At 36.5% G+C, this 25329-nt stretch overlaps 1 protein-coding gene across 1 annotated transcript in view; it reads right to left on the reverse strand.

Annotated features, from left to right (window-relative positions):
* Positions 1 to 1787: 1787 nt before the first annotated feature.
* STX18 (syntaxin 18) overlaps positions 1788 to 25329 on the reverse strand; it is a 60890-nt gene continuing 37348 nt past the window's right edge. The window contains exons 3-11 of the mRNA XM_082281705.1: positions 17432 to 17547; positions 16225 to 16302; positions 16055 to 16121; positions 12618 to 12733; positions 8088 to 8176; positions 4895 to 4953; positions 4031 to 4100; positions 3364 to 3444; positions 1788 to 2029 (exon numbers count right to left, since the gene is read on the reverse strand). Of these exons, the coding sequence (XP_082137831.1) occupies positions 1934 to 2029; positions 3364 to 3444; positions 4031 to 4100; positions 4895 to 4953; positions 8088 to 8176; positions 12618 to 12733; positions 16055 to 16121; positions 16225 to 16302; positions 17432 to 17547 (772 nt within the window). The 3' untranslated portion in view covers positions 1788 to 1933. The remainder of the gene's footprint in view (positions 2030 to 3363; positions 3445 to 4030; positions 4101 to 4894; positions 4954 to 8087; positions 8177 to 12617; positions 12734 to 16054; positions 16122 to 16224; positions 16303 to 17431; positions 17548 to 25329) is intronic.

Genomic DNA, 25329 nt, shown 5'->3' on the forward strand with positions numbered 1-25329 from the left:
TAAATTTTCTCTTGTATTACATTCACATTTTCCCTTTTTATTAGTTAGAAAGAGCTTTCTGTTTATGTATGGTTTGCAGTTCGATACTTTTTAAAACACAGAAGAGCATCACAAGTGAAACAGTAGCATACTAGATACCACAGCTGGCTGTTGAAGCTCCATGTGAAACAGAGTGAAGAGTAGAACTGTTTGTGTATGGCTTGGGAGGGGAAAAGACGTAGAAGAACATAGTATTGTGGATGCACGTTAAAGTTCCATTGTACTTACAAACTTACCTATTCTTTGTGTGAAATCATGTTTTCATTTTTATTACAAATCTTAAATATACATTATTAAAAGACATTTTATTAATTTAACATACAAAATAAGAGGGTGAAGCATCTGGGCAAGCCAGTTGCCTTTTTATTCATGTAACTTGAATGGGACATGGGAGAGTGGACATGTCAAAAGTTCCTTTTTTTTTTTTTTTTGGTAGAGTCTGTACAAAAATTAAGGGAGAAGAGCAGTATAGGCTGTTTCTCAAGTTCTGTCGTAGAACAAACATGGTCAGCTCTACTGCTGTTTTTCTCCAACAGAAGCCTGTTATCCCAATACAGTAAAAATAACCATTATGACTCAATGTTCTAGATTTGCTAGGAAATGTACATTGCACAGTGCAGCTGTAAAAGGCTTTTTATTAAGTCATCATGGTATGTGGAATGCCTGAGAAGCAATAAACTATGTGCCAAGTTTTTCTTTGCATTTAAAAATATCAAGCTTATGTTAAGGTCTTTAAAACATAGCATGTTTTCATTTTCTAACAGGCAACTGCTTTATTGAATATAATTAATTCACATGTAACTTTTGACATTTTCACTCTGTGCAGAGTAAGGAATAAGAATGATGCTGCTTGTTGCATAAAATGTATAGAAATATACATTTCAGAAGAGAGATAGGAAAACACACATTTCATATCAACATTATTTGTAGAGGACATTCAGATTTTGCAGGATGGAAAGATCTGTTTCCCAAGACTGTCCTAAATCGAAATGATTCACATCTCCTCCCCTTAAATTTAGGACAATAAAAACTTTAATACACAAGCAAGTACTGATGAGAAACAAGTTATTTTTCTCCTCGTAACAATAAACAATAAAAATTAGTAAGCCTTACGATCTAGCAGAAACAGATTGTTTGTGCTTCTTGAAGTCAAAACCATTTTTCCTCTGATTTAATAGGAGGGAGTTTTATTATCTACACTTGGTTTTGAAAATTTTTTTAGTTAAGAAATTGCTCCCAGTTTTAGTACTTTGAAGAGTTTGACTTTAATATTGTCTATCCTTTGGCTTTGTTCCAGCATCCCAGAACATCTGTTTCATTGCACAATCTCTTTATGTTGTATTCTCTCTTTTCACTTACAAGTAAAGCTCTTTAGTTGACTCCTTATCATTATTACTACCATTAGATCAAGCTGATTTCTGAGTCAAGTACTTTCAAAGGATTAGAAGTAGAGGTCATTTATGTGCAAAGTGATCACTGTGTACTGAAGTGGTGTGATGAAATAAACGCCTGAGACAGTGTAGATGCTTTTGCACAGTAACAGTTTTCTCTTGATCTGGGATGGGAGCTGGACTTTCCACATCGCAGGTGGGTGGCTGTGACAAACCAGTAGTGTTGTTTTTTCTCCTGGTAGCTCTGCTCCAGCTTGTAGCTTTCTTCACAGCTCTTTCAAAGAGTTTCATGTTCTCCAGAGGATTAAGTGTGGTTTTATGTTTGATAAAGGGATTTTAAATGAATGTACTATTGGATATGTGCACACATGTATTTATTGCAAAATATTTCCATCACAGAGGTATGAAAAAATGCATAAAATACATAGGTATGCTATATACCCCCCTCCATTGAAAAAAGGATTACATTTACAATCAGTGCATGGAGACAATAGTATGTTTAGTTAATTATCATACCAGTCCAGGAAAAGCAAGGAGAATGAACACATCACAAGGAAGAACAGGATCCATACTCTAAATCCAGCATTGTTTTTGATGGCCTGTGAGGAAAAGGTTATCCCTGTTACCATCACCAGTAAACACACAATTTCAGCAAGGGCAATCCAGAATGCCTGTTAGTGGCATCACCCTTCCCTCCCACAAGAGAAACAACAGAATTTCCCCTTAATTTCAGGTGACTACAGGTCAGGTTGGCTGTACCTCTTTAGATTTATCACACTGAAGTCACACTCAAAATCTTAAAATTGGACATTTGGAAAAAAATAAAAACCATTAAAATCCCAAGATCCCATGCAATCAAACATTAGGCATTATATCAGAAAGTACATGCTTCAAAGTTAGTTTTAAATTCCAAAAGTGAAATTCCATGATTAAAAGTAATCAGGCCTCCATCTTTCTAATAAAGATCTGACTTAAGCAAATGAAAAAACAACAAAAGCAAACAAACAAATTCCTGACAACTCTGGAGATGACTCAGTCACTTCTTTCAGTCTCACAGCAAGTATTTTTCTTGGATTTTCCTTTCCAAACCTGAGACCAGCAAGGGACCTGTTTTTTGATCTCATTTTTCAGACTTACATATGGAAGGTTTTTTTCTTATGTGATACAAGTATTAATGTGAGTAACAAAGCTTTTTATTTTAGCACCATTTGCTACTGTTTCTCAGGATGGTTTAGGAAAGTTCATTCTACCTACAAATGTGAGAAGTGATGCAAAATACAGCTTCAGTTCTTGCCATGTTTGGTGCACTTTTCAGGAGAGCAGAGCAGTGGATAACTCATCCTTGAGATACCTTTTCTGTGTGCTTTCACAAGGGAGAAAGAAGTGAGCCATTTACTCAGTAGCCTAATTTAGAACTTAGTTTTTATTGAAATCTCAGTTCTCAAAAGAAAACATCCTTTCCTTCTAATTAGTAAAAAAGTGGAAGAGGTTTGTTTACTAAGAGCATGCAAGAAGTGTTCAGAGTGGTAAAGAGTCTCTTCTGCTAACACTTGGCATCTAACTCCAGTTTCAACCATTTCAGCACTCTCTTTTATTGGTAGTCTGCAATTTCTGCCACCCCCCACCCTTCTTTTTTTTGAAAAAACTTCACAGGTGCTTAAATGCCAGCCAGGTGACCTTTATGTTTAAAAGACTGCCGAGGCCAGGTAGATTTGTGCAGCCCTGTGTAGCTATTCAGGTCATGGTTAGCAAGTGTGAACTATTGAGAAGCTCAGCTACCTTGTACAGTTTTCCCAAAGCCCTGTCCTGACACCCCAGTGCCCACTGTACTGGCCCCATGGGTGAGCTCACACATGCTGTTTAAAGCCATACCTGGAAAAAACTGAAAGTTAAGAGAAACAAGTGAGTTTAAAACACAACTTCAAGATATTACCTCTCTTATGTCTTCATTGCCTTCTTTTATATTCTCTGTAGCACCCACAACTAATTGATGGATATTGTCAATATCAGTTTCCTGTTTAAAAAAGAAATAAAATTGAGAAATAGTAATGAATGTTAGGAAATAAACTCTTCCATAGACTTGGGGAACAAGCAGACTCAAAAGTAAAATAAAATCTGGTATTACATCTTTGTATCATTGATACAAAGGCATAGAGTAATACAAAGGCATAGAGTAATACAATTAAGTTGTAATTTCTTTATCTGTGGTTTTACAAATCTGAATGGAGACCACCAAGATCAGTAGGAAGCCTCCCATTTATCTAGAGTCAAATCTAACCTGTCTGATTTTTCCCAGCTCTTTTGGAAGAGGTGCCACCATTTTCAGAAAGGATCCTGTTAAATTTAACACATTTAACAGCACACCAGTTCTGAGGCAGAGGGAGGATTCTAACACATATGGCTCATTTTCTATTCCTGCTACATGCTAGTAAGTAACAACGGTGAATACCTTGATTTTGAATTTGAAAAACAAAAATATTTTCCTTCACATTTGGATCAGATTCATTAATCTTATGTTCAAAAGTTGGCAACCAAGACCAAACTACCCCCATGAAAATCCTCAAGCTGTATTTGCTGCTGTAGTATTAAGTTATACTAACCTGTTGCAAGACTTTCTCAGTGAATATCTCTTGTAATCTGGAGATTTCCACCACTTTTCCTTCAATTTGTCTTGGCAAAGAACAGAAATACTCCATTAAAAACTACTGCAAACATGTCTTGCTGCTGCACATTCAGACTCTCAGCCAGTAAGTGGCTGCTCAGGAGGCCACTGTTTTGTCAGTTGTCTGTGAGGCAGCAATAGCCTGGGACTAGGGCTCAGACAGTTCCTGGTTGGAAGACAACCAGCCCACAGTGAAGCCCTGGGAAAGGCACCCCCAGAAGTGCTCAGTGAGCAGCTCTCACTGCCAGGGTTCCACCTGTCTCCCTTCTTTCATTTCATATAACAAAATCCATGGTGGGCCCTAAGCAGTTGATTTTGACACACCCTTTTTATATGCTACTCTGGCCTGTGCAGTTCACCTTGCCTAGGATTGAAATACAGAAGTCAGTTTCTAGCTTGAGTAGTGTTCTTCAGGTGTTCTGCACAGCTGGGGAGAGTGAGTTGCACCACTGCCTGTCTGCATGGGGTCAGCAGTGGCACCTCCCCTACTGCCATCTGGATATCCAGTGGACAACAGGATAAAATGGAAAATTTAGTATTTTAAAACTTGGAAAAGGGAGGATATAAACCTTCCAGACTTAACCAGTGCTATTCCGGATAGTTTGTGTCCCTCAGAACCATTCTTTACAAGGTGGGACAGCACGCAGTTCCTTTCCTGGGCGCTCGTGTTTTGTCCCAGCTCCTCCCACACCACTACAGTGGGTGTGGGCAGGTGTCCTGCAGCCAATGCCCTGCACACAGGTGCTGACTGGGGCATGGGACTGGCATGGGCCACTGTTTGTCAAGTAACAGAAAATTGTACCTGACTTCATCGAAGAGATTGTTCATTTCACCAATAAGTCTCTGGTTCTCCTGTTCAAACTGGAAAAAGGGAAGAAGGAAATGACACATGAAATATTTAGGTTCAATTTCATAGAAGTAAATCGGAAATGACAGGTATGTGTTTGAAGAAGGGTAACAGTGAATCTCACAGAAAAAGGTTTAGTCTTCTGGTATGGGCAATTTCTGTCATAAAGAATGAAGAAAAATGTTTTATTTCTTTTAGCATCCAGATTTCTTTTTGTACTAGAGGCTCACTGTCTACTGGTAAGAACAGCCTCCTCTCCTGGGTTAAAGGATTTCACTAAGAGGGGGGTTACAGGGCACTGTCACCTTCACTGTGGGGCAGAGGTCTCAGGAAAGGTGCCCAGCCCCGTGAATTGAAGGGGAACAGAGAGCAACACACTGCACAGTTTCCATGAGGTCCCATTGATTTCCACTCTAAAGATCCAATGGTTTTGTCAAATAAAGTAATACCAGTGTTGTAATACATTCAAGTGTCATTGTCACTGCTGTCTGTAGCAACACCACCCACAGAACAGACCATTTTTGAAAATATAATTGCCTAAAATACCATGATATTTACTTCACAGCAGCAGATGGCTAAAGGTGCTTCATCACTGCACTGCTTTACATTCATGACCATTTTATGTCTGGTTCTGGTGGAGCCACCTCACAACAAAGCCAAGAAACAGAGCAATGAAATAGAGCCATGAGATCTAGCACTGGGATCACTGGTTGGTCCTTGAGTGACTATGTGGGGCCACCAAGCAGCAATTGTTTTTTCTGACTTCTGTAAGGATAAGTATGTCTGTACAAATATTCAACATTAGAAATTCCCAAATTTGCTGCCTTAGTAAGACTGAGATGGTAACTAATTGAGAAGACAAATTTTCAGTAAAGAAACAGTGAATTACTTTAATCCTTTACAAATAGCACAAATCCACTTGAGAAAGTATTCTTTTAAAAGCCCCTTTGATATTTAAAAGCTTCCACTGGCACAGATTGCCTTTTAAACTGCTAAATGATCTTTGCAACTTGAAATCATGGCTGATGGAGCACTTGCACAGACAGCAGCTAAGATATGCTAAAACAGTCAATTGAACAAAGGGTTTGGGCACTGAAGACATCATATACCAGTGTGCCACAAAGGGATTTACATGATGGGAACATAAAACAAAGCTCTAGTGATCAGTACAGCTCAGCGATTTCTGGCTTATTGAAGTAGCCTCTTTTATGACAGTGAAATATTCTGTTACCAAAGCATGGCATAAAGTGACAAACTGCTTAATATATAAAATCCAATGCATAAAAGAAATAATCACCACTCCTTTTTGTTATCCCATGAGAGAAGTCATTAGATGTGCTGTTCCTGAATTTAAGACAAGACCAGCCAACCAAAAAAAGATAAAGTCAGAGAAAAGTAGGTATTTTCATGACTCCAAACGGCAGAGTCAGATTTTTCCCACTCAATGCAACCACAAGACATCTGCTCATCATCAGTAACTGTAAAAACTGTTAATATACCTGTATTCAGAGTTATAAACTGAAATCTATTGTGCATATCATGCAATAGCCTGCAAACATTTGAACAACATCAAGCTCTCTCCTGAAGGTAAAATACTGATAGGAATTGCTGCTGTAGCAATGATAGGGCTTTAATTCATTATTTTATCTACATGAAGGATCATGAAAACATGATTGAGATTTGTTAAGTATGATTTGACACAAACCATCCCAATTTAAAACCAACACAGCAGTTTACAGACTGCAGTCTACCCTTTTCATAGAATTGCTTAGGATGGAAAAGACATTACACATCAAGATAACCATTAACCCAAGGCCAGCACTAAACCATGTCCCTAAGTGCCATGTCTACATGTCTTTTAAATACCACCAGGGATGGTGACTCCCCCACTGCCATGAGCAGTCTGTTCCAAAGCTTGACAACCCTTTTGGAGAGGAGATTTTTCCTATGATCCTAGGCCTACAAAACACAACCTGCATTTAGCTTTCAGTCAGAAGGCCCTGTCAAAGCCATAATCTCCAACTCTTGTTTCCCCATTTCTCTGGAAGCTGACAGCAAGGGGCCTAACAGTATTGTGCCTAAAGGGAGGAGAATGAAAATATGTAAAGAATTCTCTTTTAAAAGCAAACAGAAAGCAGGAGTAAGCCTCTAGATTTTAGACTGGCATTGAAGAACAATATGAGAGCATACAGAGCAGCCTCTGAAGAACATTTTCTCTTTAGCAAGTCATACCATAATTATGTGCAACTTACTCATCTGTGACTGGAAGAATGATGTGTGCTGTGTCTGGGAACACCTCGAATCACTGCCAAGGAAGCTTCACAAACTCATATTGCTGCAGCCCTTTGCCTCAATAAAGCTCACTGTTCTGAAATCTGCACAGCAACTGATTGAAATCAGTTTTTCTTTCTCTATATAAACCCAAGGTAGTGGGTGCTAATGTAGAGAGATTTTCTAAGACTTTTGAGCTGTGGTCAAAATGATGAATTTTAGGAATTTCAAAAAATCTGACAAGCTGTCAGCAATCATACCTATATCAAAAATGTTCTATTTTATCTGTTCAACTGTAAGCAGAATTGGATCAAACAATCTCTAAACATGCTGATAGCAGGTAAATGCAAAAGTGTTAAAATTCATTAAATTCTGTTGTGATAGACAGCTTGTAGCTATTCCTTCTAGGAAACCAATCTGATCTTGATAATAAAAAAATAAAAAATATGAAGTATAACTTCACAGTAATAGTTAAATACTACTACTATTTGTGTTCTAGAAACTGCCCAAGAAAAAAGGGCAAACAATTTATTTTCAGAAGTTTCATAATGATTCTTTGGATATTGCCTTGACTTCTATTGTTTCCTGACTAAACAAAGCAATCAGTAATTGTAGTGTTAAAAAACAATTTTAATTTCAATTGTTGAAAAATAGTTTTTATTAATTTCATGTCTCCATGTAAACATTTTGTAATATGTTTAAATATTAGCTGCTATGAGAAGAACCAGGAAGTCACAAGCAAAAGGGGTATCTTCTTATGGCATTATTCTGCATAAAATGTTTAAAATTAATTTAGGTGAATCTCTATTTTTTTTACCACACATGACTACAGCAGAAAATACAATAAAATGGCCAATTAGGCACAAGATAAACATACCATTTGTATTTCTTCAGGCGACAGCTCATCTTCACCTTTGCCGTCCCCCCACAATCCAAGGTTACCTTGGGCATCAGGCAGATTCCTGTCTGTAAAAGAGCCACCAAACACTTGAGACATGGAATAGTACAGAGCACTGAATAGTAAAGTCAAGATAATTTTTCATCCATGTTAGACTGCTGGTGAAATCGTTCTATCTCCTTGGTCAATTACTGAGATTCACCCTGTATTTACAGCACAAAATTACACCAGTAACTTTTAAGTCCAAACTGGGCCAAAAGTCTACGTGTAGGTTTAATTTTGTGAACTAAAGGGAGTTGCATTAACATACTGACAGACAAGGATGTAAAACAACTCATAATGCACTAACAAACTGTTTGGGCACAAAATGCTGTAGTAGTTGTCTTTTAACAGATGAAAACACACAATTTTCAAAATGACAGTCTATATGCAAAGTATTATCTTCCACTGAGACACCAGCTCCTCCTTTCAAAAACTAAAAACAAATCTCAAAGATGTTTTGAGCAAAGCTCACAGACAAATTTGCTTTTGTCATGCTGTTCAAACTTCCTATTACAGTGCAAATCCCACATCACACTGTGGAAGGGGTCTTCCTGCATATAACAGGAATCAGCTCCAACCCCACAAATTAATCATAACACATCAAAGCTGCTTCATTCATTTCAGTAGTATTTTCCCTTTGATTAAAGCTACTCATCTGCATAAATCTTTGTATGAGTTGGGCATAAAAGATCTTGAAGGGCTATTTCTGGGATATTCCTTTCTAGAAGATTTAATTTTAGGCTTAATTATATACTTCTGATTATAGAGGAAGAAGTTAGAATGGGGAAGAAAATAATCTGTTCTACAGGAATCTACTGTTTCTGAAGCATGAGTGTTTAAAAACCTTCTAAGACTGCAGCCTTGAGAGAGCCTCTTCTCCCCACTGGCTGTAACATTCTTACAAAACCCAAGAGAGATTTGTACCACCCCACAATGGATCAACACTCAACCTCTTTGATGTATCAGATGCAGGCTGCAAATTAAAACACAGAAAGATTTAGTTTTTACTTTTTCATACATTTCAGGCTTCCTATTTATCCCAGTCAAATTTTTTAGCCATTTATGTGTATTTTAATTTCTTTTGTTATAACTTCCTAGACATATTTTTTTTTCAACTGCTTAAGCAGCAGTGATGCATCATCATTCAGAGACTGACTTATCTTGGGAAGCCTCTGAAAGGAGTAGTCCTATTTATAAACACATTTATGGAAAGAGATATAAGGAGAAGTTTTCCCTTTTATCCTTCATGATAGTATTTGCGCAAACTCTTGAAAACATTAATATTGTGAAAGAGTATTGTGTAGGTCTCCTTTATAAATGTTTTTTTTTGGCTTCCCAACAACCAAACCAGAATGCGTAAACAGTGACAGTGTTACAAATGAGGGATGTGGATAAGGAATATAATAAATTTAAAAAAACCCCCAAACCTCAAGATAGATCAGTTCTTTCTTATGAGTAATAAAATATAAACCCAAGAATATCTTCAAAGATTGTTTAGAAGGCATACAACTATTTTTTTCATGGGGTATTATCAATATTTCAAGTCTATTCTACAGAAACACAAAACTTAACTTTTTAAAATAAACAATGTATTTACATTATATCAAAATTATAATAAACAGTTTACCGTATTCAAACAAAATAAGATAATTCATTTATGGAGAAAAAAAAAAAAGAAAAAATATCCTATTTTATCCCAGAGGAACCAATTAGTTTCAGGCCCTGCCAGCACTGTTAAAAAAACAGCATCTGCATCCAGTGTGATTGCTAATAAGCAAATATACTTAGGATAAGAGGTAAGCAAGAAATACGTATCTCCCCAGGGTTCCTCCTGTCACTGTGGTACGTTCTGGGCTTTCTGCAGCTTTCAGGGAGCTGACATTAATGCTTTTCTGCAATTCAGCCAGCAAAAGCCAAACTACATTTCTATCTCAGAAAGAGAAGTAGTTAACTCATGAGAGAGATACAAAATAATGACCAAATCCTCTGAACCTTTTTCCATGCTGAAAGGAGACAGCTGCTAAGCTTGTGGACCAGTTCAAAAGCTACTCATTATTTACATTTATTTCCATAAACTAAATGTCAAATTTGTAATATGCAAATAAATACTGCCAGTATATAAAAGCACTCTCCAGAGAGGCTATTTTCCTACCATGAGATATGTCCACTATGATTCTAATGTAAACAGGTGCTTTGCCTCAAAACAAAAGTAATATCCTTTTGCTTTGGTTTCTGCCAAAAAAACAGACAAAACCCAAGTTGTGCTTCAGCACATTTAGTAGCACATTCAGCTGTTCATCATAATGTTCAAATTAAGGACAACACCACAAGCTGCTCTCAAAACTATCTTTACAGATGAGATTTAACCCAAGGGACTCAGGCATGCTGCTGATGGCTAATTCATAAAAACAAATTATCACCATTCTCTAAACCACCAACATCCTGAGGATAAAACAGCTTATTTCAAAAACATTTCTCCCGTTTCTTAAAAATTTGAAAAGTTACTTGGAAAAAAAATATAAATCAAAGGCTGTAAGACTTAAAACTGAGCTTCTTGTTTCCTAGTCATCTTGTTCATGCTATTTTCACACTTCAACAACCACCTACCAGCAAAGTCACAAGGCTGATTCCTATAAGCAGCAGCAACCAGCACTTATCCTTATGTGAGGAATTGCAGGCTGTGTGCATTTGCATACTGTTCCAGACAGATTTATTTATGATATACAAGTTCCATAGTTTTCTCAAAGTCTAGTCAGCTAACCCCTCTGTAAGTACTGCAGTAGCACCACTTGTGTGGCAGGACCCCTACTTTCTCATAAAAATTAAAGCAAAAACTCATAAAAGTGAAAACTGGAGTAATCAAAATTAACATGCAACAAATTAGCTGTATTTCTATTTACTGCAGTGGTTTGCTGTGTCCAAGGCAACCAAAGAACAGTATTTTCCATGGTGTGGCACAGATATTTGGAGCTAAAAATTGTAATGACACTATGTGGTGGTAGTGCACGCTTCCAGAGATTGCAGGGACATTTGGTAACAAGGAAAGAGCACAGGGCAATGAAGATGCTACTATGCTGCTGCTTCTCCAGTGACACCAGCTCACAGCTGCAAAACAGTGATAACAGGTTAAGGTGAAACTCATTCTATGTGCCTGTCTGCTGCATCACTTATGACACACTATAAAAAGGTAGTAAGCACTAGAAACGGCACATAATCAAAACCTGTACTTCTTACAATAAATTCAGTGTTAGGGGAAAAAAAAGGCACACTGATAGGGCTGCAGAAGTACAAACTGGTTAGGAAGATAAGCAAAGCCATTATCAGAAAATGAAGCTGTTCACACACTGTGAGGTAATTCAGTATTTGAGGCTCCATCCAAAAGTGGAGCACCCACTTCATATGAATCCACCCTCCATATGGCCCTGGCATCACCAAACAGAGGAACTTCACTCTTTTAATAAAAATCACTAAAGAAACAACAACTGTTTATCAGAATAATATAGCCAACCACTACATTTGTTCTATCCTGATGAAGTATTATCCCAATATAATGTAATTAGAAGGAAAAAAATTCCTGCTGTAAATCACAGGGTACCTTGGTCTCTTCTAGACAGCACAAGTGGGAGAACTCAAACCAGAGAAAGCAACTCCAGAATCACAGAAACAAGATTTCTCTTTAGGTATGAAACCTGAAATTCTCTGCATTGTGGTGGTACTCCAAAAGGCACTCTGCTCCAAAGCTCTGCCAGCATACACATCCCAGGACAGGCTGAAATTGCGAAGAGAATTGAAATGGTTTCTATCCCTCAGCCTGAGAAGCAGGCAACCAAGCAATGACAACCAATGTTCACAAATCCTGTCAAGATCTGCACCATCTGAAATGACCCGAGGGTCAGATATTCTGCTTTGGACTTCTGGCTATCTCCTGCCCACTGAAAGATGAGATGCAACCCTCCCAGCAGGGAAACTCAATGCCCTCAGGAAGAAAGCCCCAAAACTACTGGATCTGGCAAGCCAATAACCTCCTCTCTGTGAGGCTATTCTACCTTTGAGTTCCTACTGTAGAAGTGTCCAACTCAAGGTCTCTGTGCTTAAAAACTACAGAATGTTCCCAAGAGTCGTTGACCTACTTTCTCATTCTTTTCATTCAGTTAAAGCAATATGGGAAAATCAGACAAATTTCAGAAAATATGACATTGATAAAAATAAGTAAAAAGGAAAGAGTTCATGTAGAGTTTATCAAGAAGATGAGGAATTCAACAAAGCATAATACTTGTTTATCTGACATGTCAAAAATTTAAGACATTGCTTCCTCAGTCTCACAATATGCTTCACAGAAGCCTGATCAGCTCAAGGAAGATGAAAATGGAAAACGTGCCAGTCACAGCAACTGGCCCTTCTAAAGTGAAGGAAGTACTATTGACTGGACAGGTCTTGCCACTTAAATTAACTACGTTTTATTCTTACCTTTGCTTTCCTCAACAGAAAGTTTTTCTTCAGAATCATCTAAAGGACTCTGTGAAGATTTTTCAGGGGAAAGAGGTGATCTGGACACATTGCTCTGCTCAGGTTCAAGTTTGGACCTAGAAGTACAAGAGCCTGTGATTTAACTGATACTACATAGATGTATTTCTCTAAAATGAGAACAATCACAGATTACGAAATTCAGTACTTTAACTCTTGCAAACTTCACATTAAAGATTTTCCAGTAAAGATACAAAATGTACTTAGCAACTGTCACTCAAATATTGTTACAGAGGCAAAGAAGCAGGAATCGTATTCCTGGACAAAATGCACCACATGCTCAGAGTTGAGGAGAATATTGAAGGCTATAGCCTATTTTCATGCTACAGCATAAAAATACTTTATTAAACTTTCTTTCAAAAATCCAGTGTATTAAATTTTATTTTTTAAAAAAGCCAACATTTTGGTCATACTGAAAAATTTTTAGTAGCAATGGCCAAGCACTATTTCTTTATTTTTTTCAAATAATTATGATAATTTTACTTTTATATTTTCATTTATCACAAAGGAAATACAATAGAATTAGCTTTTTTATACTACTTCTAAGTCCCTATTACATAATTTTAATACAATGGCAATGCAAAACATGAGAAGCTTATTTAGTGATTATATATTAAGTACTTGTCAAGTATGTTTCAGTGTGGCATTAAAAATGTTGAAAATTAGTGGCAATGTATTTTTTTCCTGTAAATTTCTGTGGTTTATTTTTGTCTACAATGAATTCTGTAACTGCTACATAGCAAGCAGTTAAATTTTAGCAATGCTTTTGGAGAAACTAAAGAACCAAAAAATCAAAAAGCAATAGGTGGCATCACCTGCTGTGCCACCTTTATCACTTCCTACCCTCTCAAATATAATCAAGAGTTAATCTCATTATGATTTGCAACTCTCCCCTGTGCCTAACAGAAGGTGTTGCTTTTTGTGTTCCTTCTTTGCATTGTGTCTAAATTCTAAGCCATAATTAGGAAATTCTGTGAAAAATAGAATGTAATGCAAGTGTCATCTCTGAGTGATTGCTATTTAACAAGAAAAAACAGTAGCAGGGAACTTTTTTTAGTTATAAAACCTCTACAAGTGCTGGGCTTTTGGTAATTTTACAGAGAAGAACTTCTTCTCTCCTCTCCTTTCTCTCAAATTTGCCTAATAATAAGAAAAAAATACTTATCTACATACCTGTGCAGCTCAAATAATAGTTTTAATACTAATAAAACACCAATTCCCCAGGTAACAAAAATATCAGCTTGATTTGAATGATTGCATATATAATTCACAAAAACTTCTAATGGAAAAAGAAGTTTAAAACTGAAATTAAATATAATCTTGAATACCAATAAACATTAAAATTGAAAATCATAACCAAGTACCTTTACAGAAAAAAATGCTTGTGTTTCTATTTCTCAGCTTTTCTTTCTGCGAAACTAGTCCTCCCAGAACTTTTTAATCAAAAAATGTGAGTGAATACATAAAGGCAACTTCTGTAAGAAAATTGTAACACTCAGGCAATTTGTTGAAGAGCTTAGGGTAGTTATTGATATAAAAGGAAACATTTCTATGGCAAACTTTTCAGTATTGTCTGACATGCATATATTTTAAATTGACTAAACTGCAGGAAAGAAGAGCTGCACTACGATTAATTTATTTCTAAAGAAACATATTCCTTTATTGTTTGTTGTCCTTACTTTGCACAGTATGGGAATACAGGAAACTTTCAATTTAAAATGAACAAAGTGTCTGGGATGCATTGTTTAAAGAATGCCTAGTTCTTTTAAGAGAAGGAACACGTTCTTATCACATAAAGCACCTGCTGAAATCCTCGGGGAAATTACAAATCAACTATACTATTTTTCTTTAAGTCATAATAAAGATTGGGTTATGTCCTGTGATTTACTTAAATTGAATTTGAATTTAAATGACTATTTAGCCATTACATCACATCTGCAATGCAAACAGACTCCACCTGGTTAACATCTGTTTTCTAGTTCTTACATCCATAGAGGCATAGAGGGACCCTCCAATATTGCATAAAAAGAATGTATCTTCCAGGTTAATTCTTAATGCCTTACTGCTCTTTAGTTAAGTGGTACTCTAACTTCTGAAATAATGCATCAAATTGAGACTTTTTCTGAATGTGGGATTTCACATGGAAACAGTAACATAAGAGTACAACAGAAGAGCTAGTATTCATTAGCCACTGCTATGACTGCAGGAACAATGCTATCTTTCTTTGAAGCTCTTTCACATTAAGAATACCGATAAGGTTCTGTATTTCTATACATGAAAAATACCACACCATTTATTTCTGTATGGTTTTTTTCTGAAAAGTTATAGGAGCTACAAAAACACCAACGCCTTACTTTTCACTCATTGCTTCTCACCAAATTTCAGAAGTGGTTTGGGGTATTTTGTTTTCTTGGTTTCGGCTTGTACTACTATTTATGTCTCATGAGGATATATGTGAGTGAATCTAATTGTGCTTAATCATGCTGAATGATTCTGAATAACATATACTTATGTATTTTTGAAAACATCTCTCCAGGTTCAATGTAACTGTAGCTGGTCAAGCCAAACAACAAACTGATAAACCAGCATCAAGTCTTGGAAAAGTGCTCAAGAATTTATTTATGTGCATGTTCAAGAACTATATATTTTTATATTAAAATATAGATAATGGACCTTGAGGTTGCTATTCAAATAATGCAGAGTGAGAAGACATGGAAAGCCAAGTATTAAATAAATTGCAAACCTGCTCATTTTCCCTATCTCCTAATTGGGAGTATGCAGGAAAAGAAAATGAAGAAATACAGGGTTTGAAACTTGACTGAAAAAGAAATCCCACCAGACCAAAAAGGCATCAAGCACATCACCTTTAATGTCTCCAAGACATTTTCAGCTCTACATTAGCAGCCTTAACAAATGCCACTATAAGAAGTGGAAGCTCTTGTTTCAGTTCAGAAGTTACATTCTAGTTTTTTATTTTCATCATGTTTCTGCTTGCCATGAACACCTGCCATCTCAAGTAGTATTTATTAACAACACAGTCACTTGCTTTAGCAGAAAGATAGGACCTTTAAAAAAAAGGCAAAAAAAATTTTTTTGGTGAATTTGTAGAAGTCAAATAGGTTTATTAACCCACATTTTACTGATTTGGTGCTTTTATACCTAAATGAGAAGTACAACACTAATTGCAGCCATTTTCAGATTTAACTTTACATGCCCAAAGTGTAAGGAACCCTGTAATGCACCTGCTGACAGCAGAAGTTGCTCATCCAATCACAAATTTCTATTAAAACAATCTCCTTAGAATCTAAACATGGACAATAGTTTTGCTGTATGTCCTACAAGTAAAAGGCACATTTTAACTATTTTTTGACACTACTCACAATCTCTTCTTATCTATCACTCGCTTAACTCGGATGGCTCTTTGTTCAGAATACAGCTTGCACACTCCTGTTCAAGACAGCAGTAAACAAAATTTCAGGTTAGAAGAGAAAGATTCCTTTCTTGGAAAATGCAATAATCTGATTTTAACTATTCAATAAATACTAAGTACTTTTTAAGTAATCTTCAATGAAGTCCAAGACAGCTGTTCTGTGCTCCTTTACCTGAGCAGACTGGACACCCTTGTGTGCTGAAATACAAGAGAAAGATACAAGACAATCTTTTAACTTTTTACTGAATTCCACAGCTGTTTGCACTTTCAGTTGATATGCAAGTTATATCCAAAAGCCTACTCACATTTTATACACGTTACATATTAGTATTTCTTTCAAACATAGCTATATTTAAATTAGATTCTCTAAAACAGCAAGTCATTACAAGAAACCAAAACCTGAAAATAACTAGTATCCTATAGTATTTTTATATATGCCAGAGAGTTCTACTATGTCAATTAAATTCTAAACAGGAATAGGTGTCACCTAGCTAAGCACAGCAAAACAGATCTAGAGATTTAACTAGCTTAAATTATTGAACTTTTTCAAATTCTCTGGTATATAGACTATGTGGATATATTTGGGATTTATTGTGTCAAGCATCCTTTTAATTAAATATCTTGATATTTCTCATTTTTATACGATGTAGTTCTCATGCATGACTGATGTTCAGTGATTCTGAATAATGCTACAACTATGTTTAGATGGCATTTCAAAGCTGATGAAAATCTTTCGTGTATTGATTAAATACAGAGATGCAGCAAGTCAACTTGAAAATGGCAATTCAGAAATTCTCTCTCTATGACTTTCACAAGATAGTGTAGCAAAGCTGTGAACCTATATTCAAGCTGCCAAAAAAGCTTTTAATTTACCAGGACACTGTTAAAGTTATTTAATTATCTCAAACTTGAAAGTATTACACCTGTAATACCTTACAGGTAGACAAGCTAGAAAATGACAATCACCAAATTTAGAAAGCTTTGGTTTAGGCCTCTGTGCCACAGTGCTGAATTACTACTCAAGCAGTAAATATTTACTCAAGCAGTAAATATTACTACTCAAGCAGTAAAGACTTTTTTTTCACTTGTTAACTGGTATATTTGAACAAATAAATAAAATTCTATGCTCTGGCTTCTCTTTCCACTATCATTAAAGAAAATGAATTACAGTACTAATCAGCCAACGGGATTACACATGCAAACAAAAAGGCAGTAAGACTTCACCAATATCTTTCCTAGAGCATTTCAGATTCACCATGTAATACTCAGCATTACCTTAGCCTTTATCAAGAACTAAGAAAAAACATGTAAGAGCTGCTTAGTTTACCTTCTGTTCTGAGCTGATGAATGGCATCAGCACACGTTCTCATAAACACCTGGGCATCTTGATCTATCTGGTCACGCTCTGTATCCGTCATCCTCACATACTCAGACATAATATGGCTGAGAAACAAGACAAATTTGTCACTTAAATCCCCAGTATAAAATCCACAAGTACACACCTCAGACCTTCTTCTGACTCACCATCTTTGCAAAAACTTTTCTGCAACACTCATTTTCACAGAAAAAGTAATAAAATGTACAGTAACTACCACTGATAAAAATGCCACTCCTATAAAGCTGGGAGGCTTTTTTTTAGAACACTTTTACTAGTAAAGTATGTAAAAAAAAAGCAGTATCTCCTATCATCTTGAACATAATCTAATATGGAACAGATAAGCAGAAATCAGAAAATATATCATTGCCCTCGGTACTTATTGCAATGAAGTGTCCTAAAAACGCAAAACCAATTAAGATAAAGGAATAGCTCAAATACAGGAAGAAGTACAAAAAAAAGGGAACTTATTTTACTTAAATATGTTTTCATTATCCTGAAGACAGTGTTTCATTTTTAAAGTAGCTGTACTATGAAATCTGTGAATTTAAACTAGAGGAAGAATACTGGAAAATAACGCACAATTTTAATATCAAATTGACTGCAATATTTATTAAAACCTGTTCCCATTGTTTATTTTAAATTATACATTATGCATTTAGTATTTTCTAATGTTATTAATGTATCTTTTCGTTGCTAAATCAATAAAAATGAAAGCCTGTCCTTAAAATATTAACTCACTGTAGGTAACCACCAGAAGCATACTGTATAAATGTGTTTAACAGTGTTTCCACAGCCAGAGGTGACAGGATGATAAAACTCTGCTACAGGGGGAAAAAAAAAAAAAAAAAAGGCAAAAAACCCTCATCATCTTGGGTTTCCTGATGATGCAGTGATCACAGCCTATTATATCTGCTTTTTAAAAAAGGAAAGAAAACCTTACTTCATACCTACATTTGAAATTATTATTTTTATATGTGAAAATTCCCTCATGTGTAATGCAACTACAAAATGCAGTAATACAAGTAAAAAGAGAGTATCTTCAATATTTAGCCTGATATCCTTAGAGATCTCTTACACACTTCATTGCAATAATGCCAAAGCTCCCCTGTGTCTGCAGCAAACCCAGCCACAGGAATGCCCACCAATTCACACAACCCCATCTCATCAGCTCATCCTATACAAACCCTGCATCATCATTGTACTGGAAGCATGGGTCCAGATCTCCTCCACAAAGCTTTAAGATATAATACTCTAAAGTCCTTGAGTATTATATCAAAATCTCTTCACTCCCATCCCATATTACTGGTTTTACATAAAAAATCAGCACATGGTTCATCTGGCTTGAAAATTAGTCTCTGCTTATTGGTCAGCTAGTACACAAGCACAGATTAGCAAGCAAACAGTAAGACAAACTAATTAGAAGTAATACTCTGTGTTTTACATGTTTGTTTCCAAAACTGCCATGTATTTGACATCTAAATATCAAGTCTTTTTTCTCCCTCTGGTTAAAACTATTCTAAATGTCATAAAATTATTTTTTATTCCTTACAGAAAACCAGCCATATGTAGTGTTTCCATTTATCTTTGAGTACCTGAATTGTTCTCCTTTGTTCAGGACAGACCGGTTTCATAAATTTGTGGCAAAATCCCTATCCCAGCTGTAATCAGTGTTTTTCTAAGCTGTAACTCTAAATCACATTTTCTGAGAAAGTAGCTTCTGAATGATGAAAGATTTGAAATTGCCTGATTTTAGAAATACCTGATAAGAGAGGATTTCCCCAACTTGGCTGAGATGACATATTGTCAGTTACAAATGCAACACAAGATAATTCATACTGTTAAATACATTGGGGCAGACCTCTCCACTACTCCCTCTGCACAGCTTGTATAAGTATTTTTGTTGCTAGTCTGTCAGATAAGCAAGTTCAAGCCAGGAAATGCATTCCTACATCCATCTCCACACAGGCCAAGACAGAAGGGGACCATTAAGATCGTCTGGTATGGCGTAATTCATAATATCCTTCAGTGAGCTCAGCCTAGAGAGTTACTTGAGTATGTTGGGACACACAGATTCAGGTGGGAAGTAAGAGTGGAGTCACAGCTGCATGATGGCTCCTTGACGAAGAAAAAACTCCACTCTTCTATTTCAGATTACGATAATAAATTCTGGCTGGTCTGCTACTGAACAGGATATAAAGTTCTTGTCTTTATATGTCTAGGTTCTTGTAATCTTCCCGGCTTTGTGGTATTTGCAGAGTTCTACACTTTCCATGCACTTTTCAACATAAGAGGGTAAAATAAAGATTACAAAATGCAAACCAGAATTTTCTTTTCAATCAGACTTAGAAATAAATATGAAAAACTTGCCTCAGGCACACTTCACTTTTTACTAACAGTTTAACTAGTGGCAGTGTAGTGATACAGTGAGGATAATTGCAACAGCTTCTTAACACTGGGAAACAAGTTGTTCAGTTACTTTTCCTAGTTGCTTATAGAAAAACAGGGTAGATCAAATTCTTAAATAGGAGTTTCACAGCTTCAAAGCTAGTAAAACACAGCTTAATCCAGTAAACAAGAAATAGAATACTTTTCCTTTTGTAACTGCTTACAGCTTAAATAGAGTCTGGTATCAGTGCTTTTGAACATGAGCTGGTCGAGCCACTCAGAGGGAAGGATACCTGAAACCCAAACTCCTTGGGAAGGCAAGAATGGAGTCATACAATCACATCCCATTATGTCAAAACACATATGGCATCCACTAGTACTAACAGGGTACTGAAGTCCCCACTGCACTCCCCAGTAAATCTGCACATGGAGATTATACTGAAAATCCATTTAATCACCATCCTCTACCAGAAGAGGAACCGTTCATTAAAATAAAACAGGCCAAAGAAAACCAAAACCACATAAAAACATCAAACAAAAACCAACAGAACAGAAAAAAAATCCAGCTGTGTCTTGTATGTCAGAGATACAGATGCATGCTCAGAAGTGCAATGGCAGTATCACAGCAGTGGACTGATCCACCACTAGATCAAGAAAAGCCAAGCAAATCAGGTTTTTCAGAAGCAATCAGAATAAGTAGCCAAGACATGCACAGATAAAGAAGGAAGAAAGAAGGAAAAGAAATTCCTCTGGATTTTCATCCTTGTCAATATGAGAAAACTTCATAAGAAACTTGGGCTGGAAGGCAACTTGGTTTATCTGTGATTTTTAACAGCGGGTGAAGAGTACAATGAAGACAGTGACCATCAAGTAGGCAGACTTTATTAGTCTAGAAAAATAAGTAGGTTAAATTGCAGAGAAAATGCAAACCTAAAAAGAAACAGAAAATAATTTGGATGAACTAGTAGTTTTCACATAGAAATTACATTATGTTAATTTGCAACTCTGCCCTTGATGAAAAGGAAGAGTAGGCAATACAGTGAGAGATCAACTGATCATTGTTGAGCTCAAACAGAAAGATCAGAATAGAAAGTGCAAATTAGTTCTGGTTTCTACTGACAAGTCTAAAGGAATACAGCATGCAGGGACACACTCAGAAAAGGGTCAACTGCAGGGTGAGACAACTGGGAAGGGATGCCAGTGACAACAAGAGATTGCTCTGCAAACATTACTATAAGAAACAACAAAGAATGTGGTCTTGGCTTGTTACTCAGCAGAGAAGTAAAATTATATGCAGAGTATGAATTAATTCTAGATGTTTATTACTTTGTTTTGGTCTTTTTTGCACTAACTTTCATCATTAACGTCACTTAAAAGCTGCAGTTACTATTCCTTTTAGCTTACTGCTTCTAAATCATCTGGGTCACATTTAATACCTCTGACATTTTAAAAAGATCATAATTCTTTGTTGATATTATCATCAACAATAGCAAGTGTCAGCTAATGTATTAGTTAACAGGCCGCTGAGTGAATAGGGTATGAGGGAGAGAGCTATGTGACCCAGGTCATAGCACAAGTGTACCTGAAGGTGCAGTGGCTCCTGGGACAAAGCTGAAGGTAAATCTGATGAAGTATATACCCCTCCTATCTGTGTAACAAAGCTGTGCTCTTGAACAGAACTAACCAACTTCCAAAAAAGCCCAGGGCGCATGCACATTCATACAGTGTGCAGAGACAGGAGACCAAGCCCTGAAATAAAATGGGAAATGCATCAAATGACAGGATGTATCCTCACTGCCAAGAACAAGGAGAGAATAAGCAAATGACAGATTGATAAAAAGACTATCTTTGAAAATAGGGTTAAAGGGACAAAAAAGAAGCAGAGGACTTGTAGACCACTCAGCCTAGAAAAATACAGAAATAAATAAGTAATATTTAAGCACTTAGGAAAGACCAAAAAGATTACCAGTAGCCAAGATGTACCAGTAGTATGTCATAGGCAGTGTAATTTACTGCTGGGATGCAGTAACAGGTCTTATGGATGGATGACAAGCAATCACAGCTATATTTTAGCGTGACTTTTCTTACCATCTCATGTAACATTCTCACAAGCTACCAGTGAATAGATGAGTTAGAAGAAATATGAATGTGAAAAAGCAAAGTTGAACTTGGGGGTAGTTATACACCAAAACAGAAGGAAACACTGAGTTGTGCTCCACAGGATTTTGTCCCGAATCTGATGCCATTTAATACTTTCATTAACAACTCAGCAGAATGGAGTATATATGTGGGAGCTAGAGGGGTGCTCGGACGGAGACGGAGATGGACGGATACGGTGACGGGTGGAGACGCGAGATCTCTGTAGTCAGATGTTGGAACATGCGGTTTATTGCAAAGGGCGTGGGTACAGGGGCACTGCTTAGAGCTGCAGCTGGCAGCTCTGAGCAGGCCCAAGAGAGCAAGAGAGTAAGCGGGTAAGTAAAGAGAGAGAGAGAGTGAGAGGAATGAGGGTGAAGAAGTAGTGAGAGAGAATGTGTGTAGAGTATAGTAAGAGTGATGAGAGAATAGTAAGTGTCTGAAGTCCTGGTTACAATATAATAAATCATCTTCTGTACTGAATATTCTAATTGTCACTAACCAATCTAATACAAGATACAAATCCTATAGCATTTACACACAGCCTATAAGAGTTCTTATATTACCATAGAGTGTTACATCTTAACTTCTACTCTTTGGACCCCTTCTGCTGAGCTAGTAGGGTCTGCTCTGACCCTTGGACCTGCCTGCAAGCAGAGGGTATTGTTCAATCAAGAGGGGATTACCTTCAGTCGGCCATACCATTGTTTTCCAGTTGTTCAGTAACTAAGATTTGGTATCTCAAAGGTGGCTTTCATTTCGATGTCGCCTGTAGTTTTCTTATTCCCAAAATCTTTTGTCAGGCAATCATATTTATAAGGCTTTCCTGTTTCATCTTCCCCAACAATATACTTGCTAAACTTTCAGAGGCATAAAGTTAAGCAAATTAAAACTGTATCAGGAGAACAAGACTTCAATTCAAAACAACACTGCCTGGAGAAATGACATGAAGAATTTTAATAAGGAATGGTCAGAAGCTCTTTGCTGCGGCAAGAACAATTATCTGAACCCACAGAGAATGGGGAACAACTGACTAGGCAACAGTTCTTCAGAAAGTCATTTGGGATCATACTGGATCATAAACCAAACACAACAACATGTTGTTGCATAAAAAGTCATCATTACAATGAGATTCATTATTCTAGTAACATGGATAAGGAAACAGGAAAAAGCAGAGTGAGAATACGAAATCTCCACTGAAAGAAATATTTAAAAGCAAGCAAAACACTAATCATTCTCTTTTCGGGTGTTTCAGCCATGCTCCTTCCAGCCTAACCTTTCTATGATCCTATTTTGCTGGCAAGGTGCAAGGAAACAAAGCTGATGTTAAATCAGCTTTTAGAATTAGTAATTCTACTGGTGCATAAAATATCTTCTGCATACTAATCCAATAAAGATTACAAATCACGAAGAAAAATTTCATTTTCCTCCAGCAGTGTATTACAAAAGAGAGAGAAGCAATAAGCAGAAATAAATGAGTTGTAAAATGATAGAGATTTGCCCAACTTACCACCTGCACATACTGCCTTGCAAACCCACACAGAAACACTCCCCATGTGTTAAGTTCACATATGTGTATGTATAACCTTGGTGGCAAATACAGGAGTCACATTCTTCCCTTTGGGCATCTAGTATATTGTAAATTGATTGATTTCTTACTTAACAAAGTTTTGTGCATTTTCACTAACTGCCTTCTTCCATCCAAATGCTGTCTGACATAAATTCAAGCTAAAAGATTGTCACTCAAATGACAAAACATTCCACAATTTTTACACAGTTGTTTTAATTCTGTGTGGAAGCTTCAGGTATTAGAATAGGCAATACAAGCATACCTAAATTGGTATTCTCAGGTTTTTTTAATATTGCTCAGAAATTTCAGAGTGCTACTATGAAAAATTACTATTTCTGAAATGTGATATATGAATTCAGTGCAAAAGAAGAAGATAAATAATTTGAAAATAATTCCCTGAAGAACACAAAAATACACTCCTCCAGGAAGAAAGTCTTTACAGATCATCTACATGTTTTACAACCTCAATATAAAAAAGCAAGCCTTGCTTCCTGTAAAAATGTGAGTCAAGACAAGAATGCAGCCTGGCATTGTATGGGAGTCAGTAAAACACTATTTTTAGAGTTCTTTAACGGCTACTTCTTTTATTGTTAAATACAAGGAAACACTCTCCACAAAATGCTGTGTAAACATTCAATGATTTTCTGTTAAGTGGCAAATGATGTAACTGATTTATTGCCTTGAGATAGAGAAATGCTTATGATAGATAAATGCTAGGGCAGGAGGCATAATTACTGGGCTCCAACATTATTTTTTAAGACAGAAAGATAATTTGTAAATAATTTTTTCAAGGTATATTAATTTGCAATTAACAACAAATGTTCAAACACTTAATTGCACAGAAGGACCACAGAAGCATGTAACGAAGATACATCAAAAGCTACCCATGCAGCTTTCTGGTGGAAAAAGTGACATTTCTATTCAGAAGTCACCTAAACTACACTGATCAACTGCACAAGTACCACTGCAGTTGCAAAACACACTTAACTAGATGTCTAATATTCCTAGATGGAAAGCTCTCCTCTCAAATATTTTTCTTTTAAGTATGAGGTGTTCTGTGATCAGAATCTAGAACTCTCTCAATTCATTTCCAATGTCTCATTAAAACAGTAGGAATAATGACTGGTCTTTAAACTGCTTAAACCTTGAAAGAGCCTTCAGAGAAACTGATGGCAGTGAAAGAATCCCAAGAGGATCATTTCAAATTCCCAAGTGTTAGGGTACTACAGCTAGTTCCTTTAACTATACTTCACACAAACATATGAACTGTCTTGATGGCTCAGTGATCAAAAGCATGAAGGAGCTGATGATGAAAAGCAAAGGTGCAAGTTGTTCACAGATGAGACATCAGACAAGTTACCAAAGACTGAAGACAGGATCTCTCCTAGCAGTGTAAAAAGCAGCACAGCAACACATTACAGCAAATGGACTGAGAGGAAGAATACAGAATGTATAGCAGCCAATTCACTAAAAATGGGACCTCATCTGAAATCCTCATCCAAAAGCAGTTATTGTTTAATAAGAAAAAATTAAAAAGTACCCACATCTTGTTAACAATTTCAGGACTCAAGTCCCTGCCCTCTCCTTTCCAGAAACAGTGATCAACTTGTGTGCACTGGTTTCGCTTGGGATAGGGTTAATTTTCTTCACAGCATCAAGTACAGGGTTGTGTTTTTGTTTTGTGTTGGAAACAATGCTGGTAACTCAGGGATGTTTTTGTTATTGCTGGGCAGTGCTTACACAGAGCCAATGCCTT

This window comes from Coloeus monedula (genome assembly GCF_965178545.1).
Source record: "Coloeus monedula genome assembly, chromosome: 5".
NCBI lineage: Eukaryota > Metazoa > Chordata > Aves > Passeriformes > Corvidae > Coloeus > Coloeus monedula.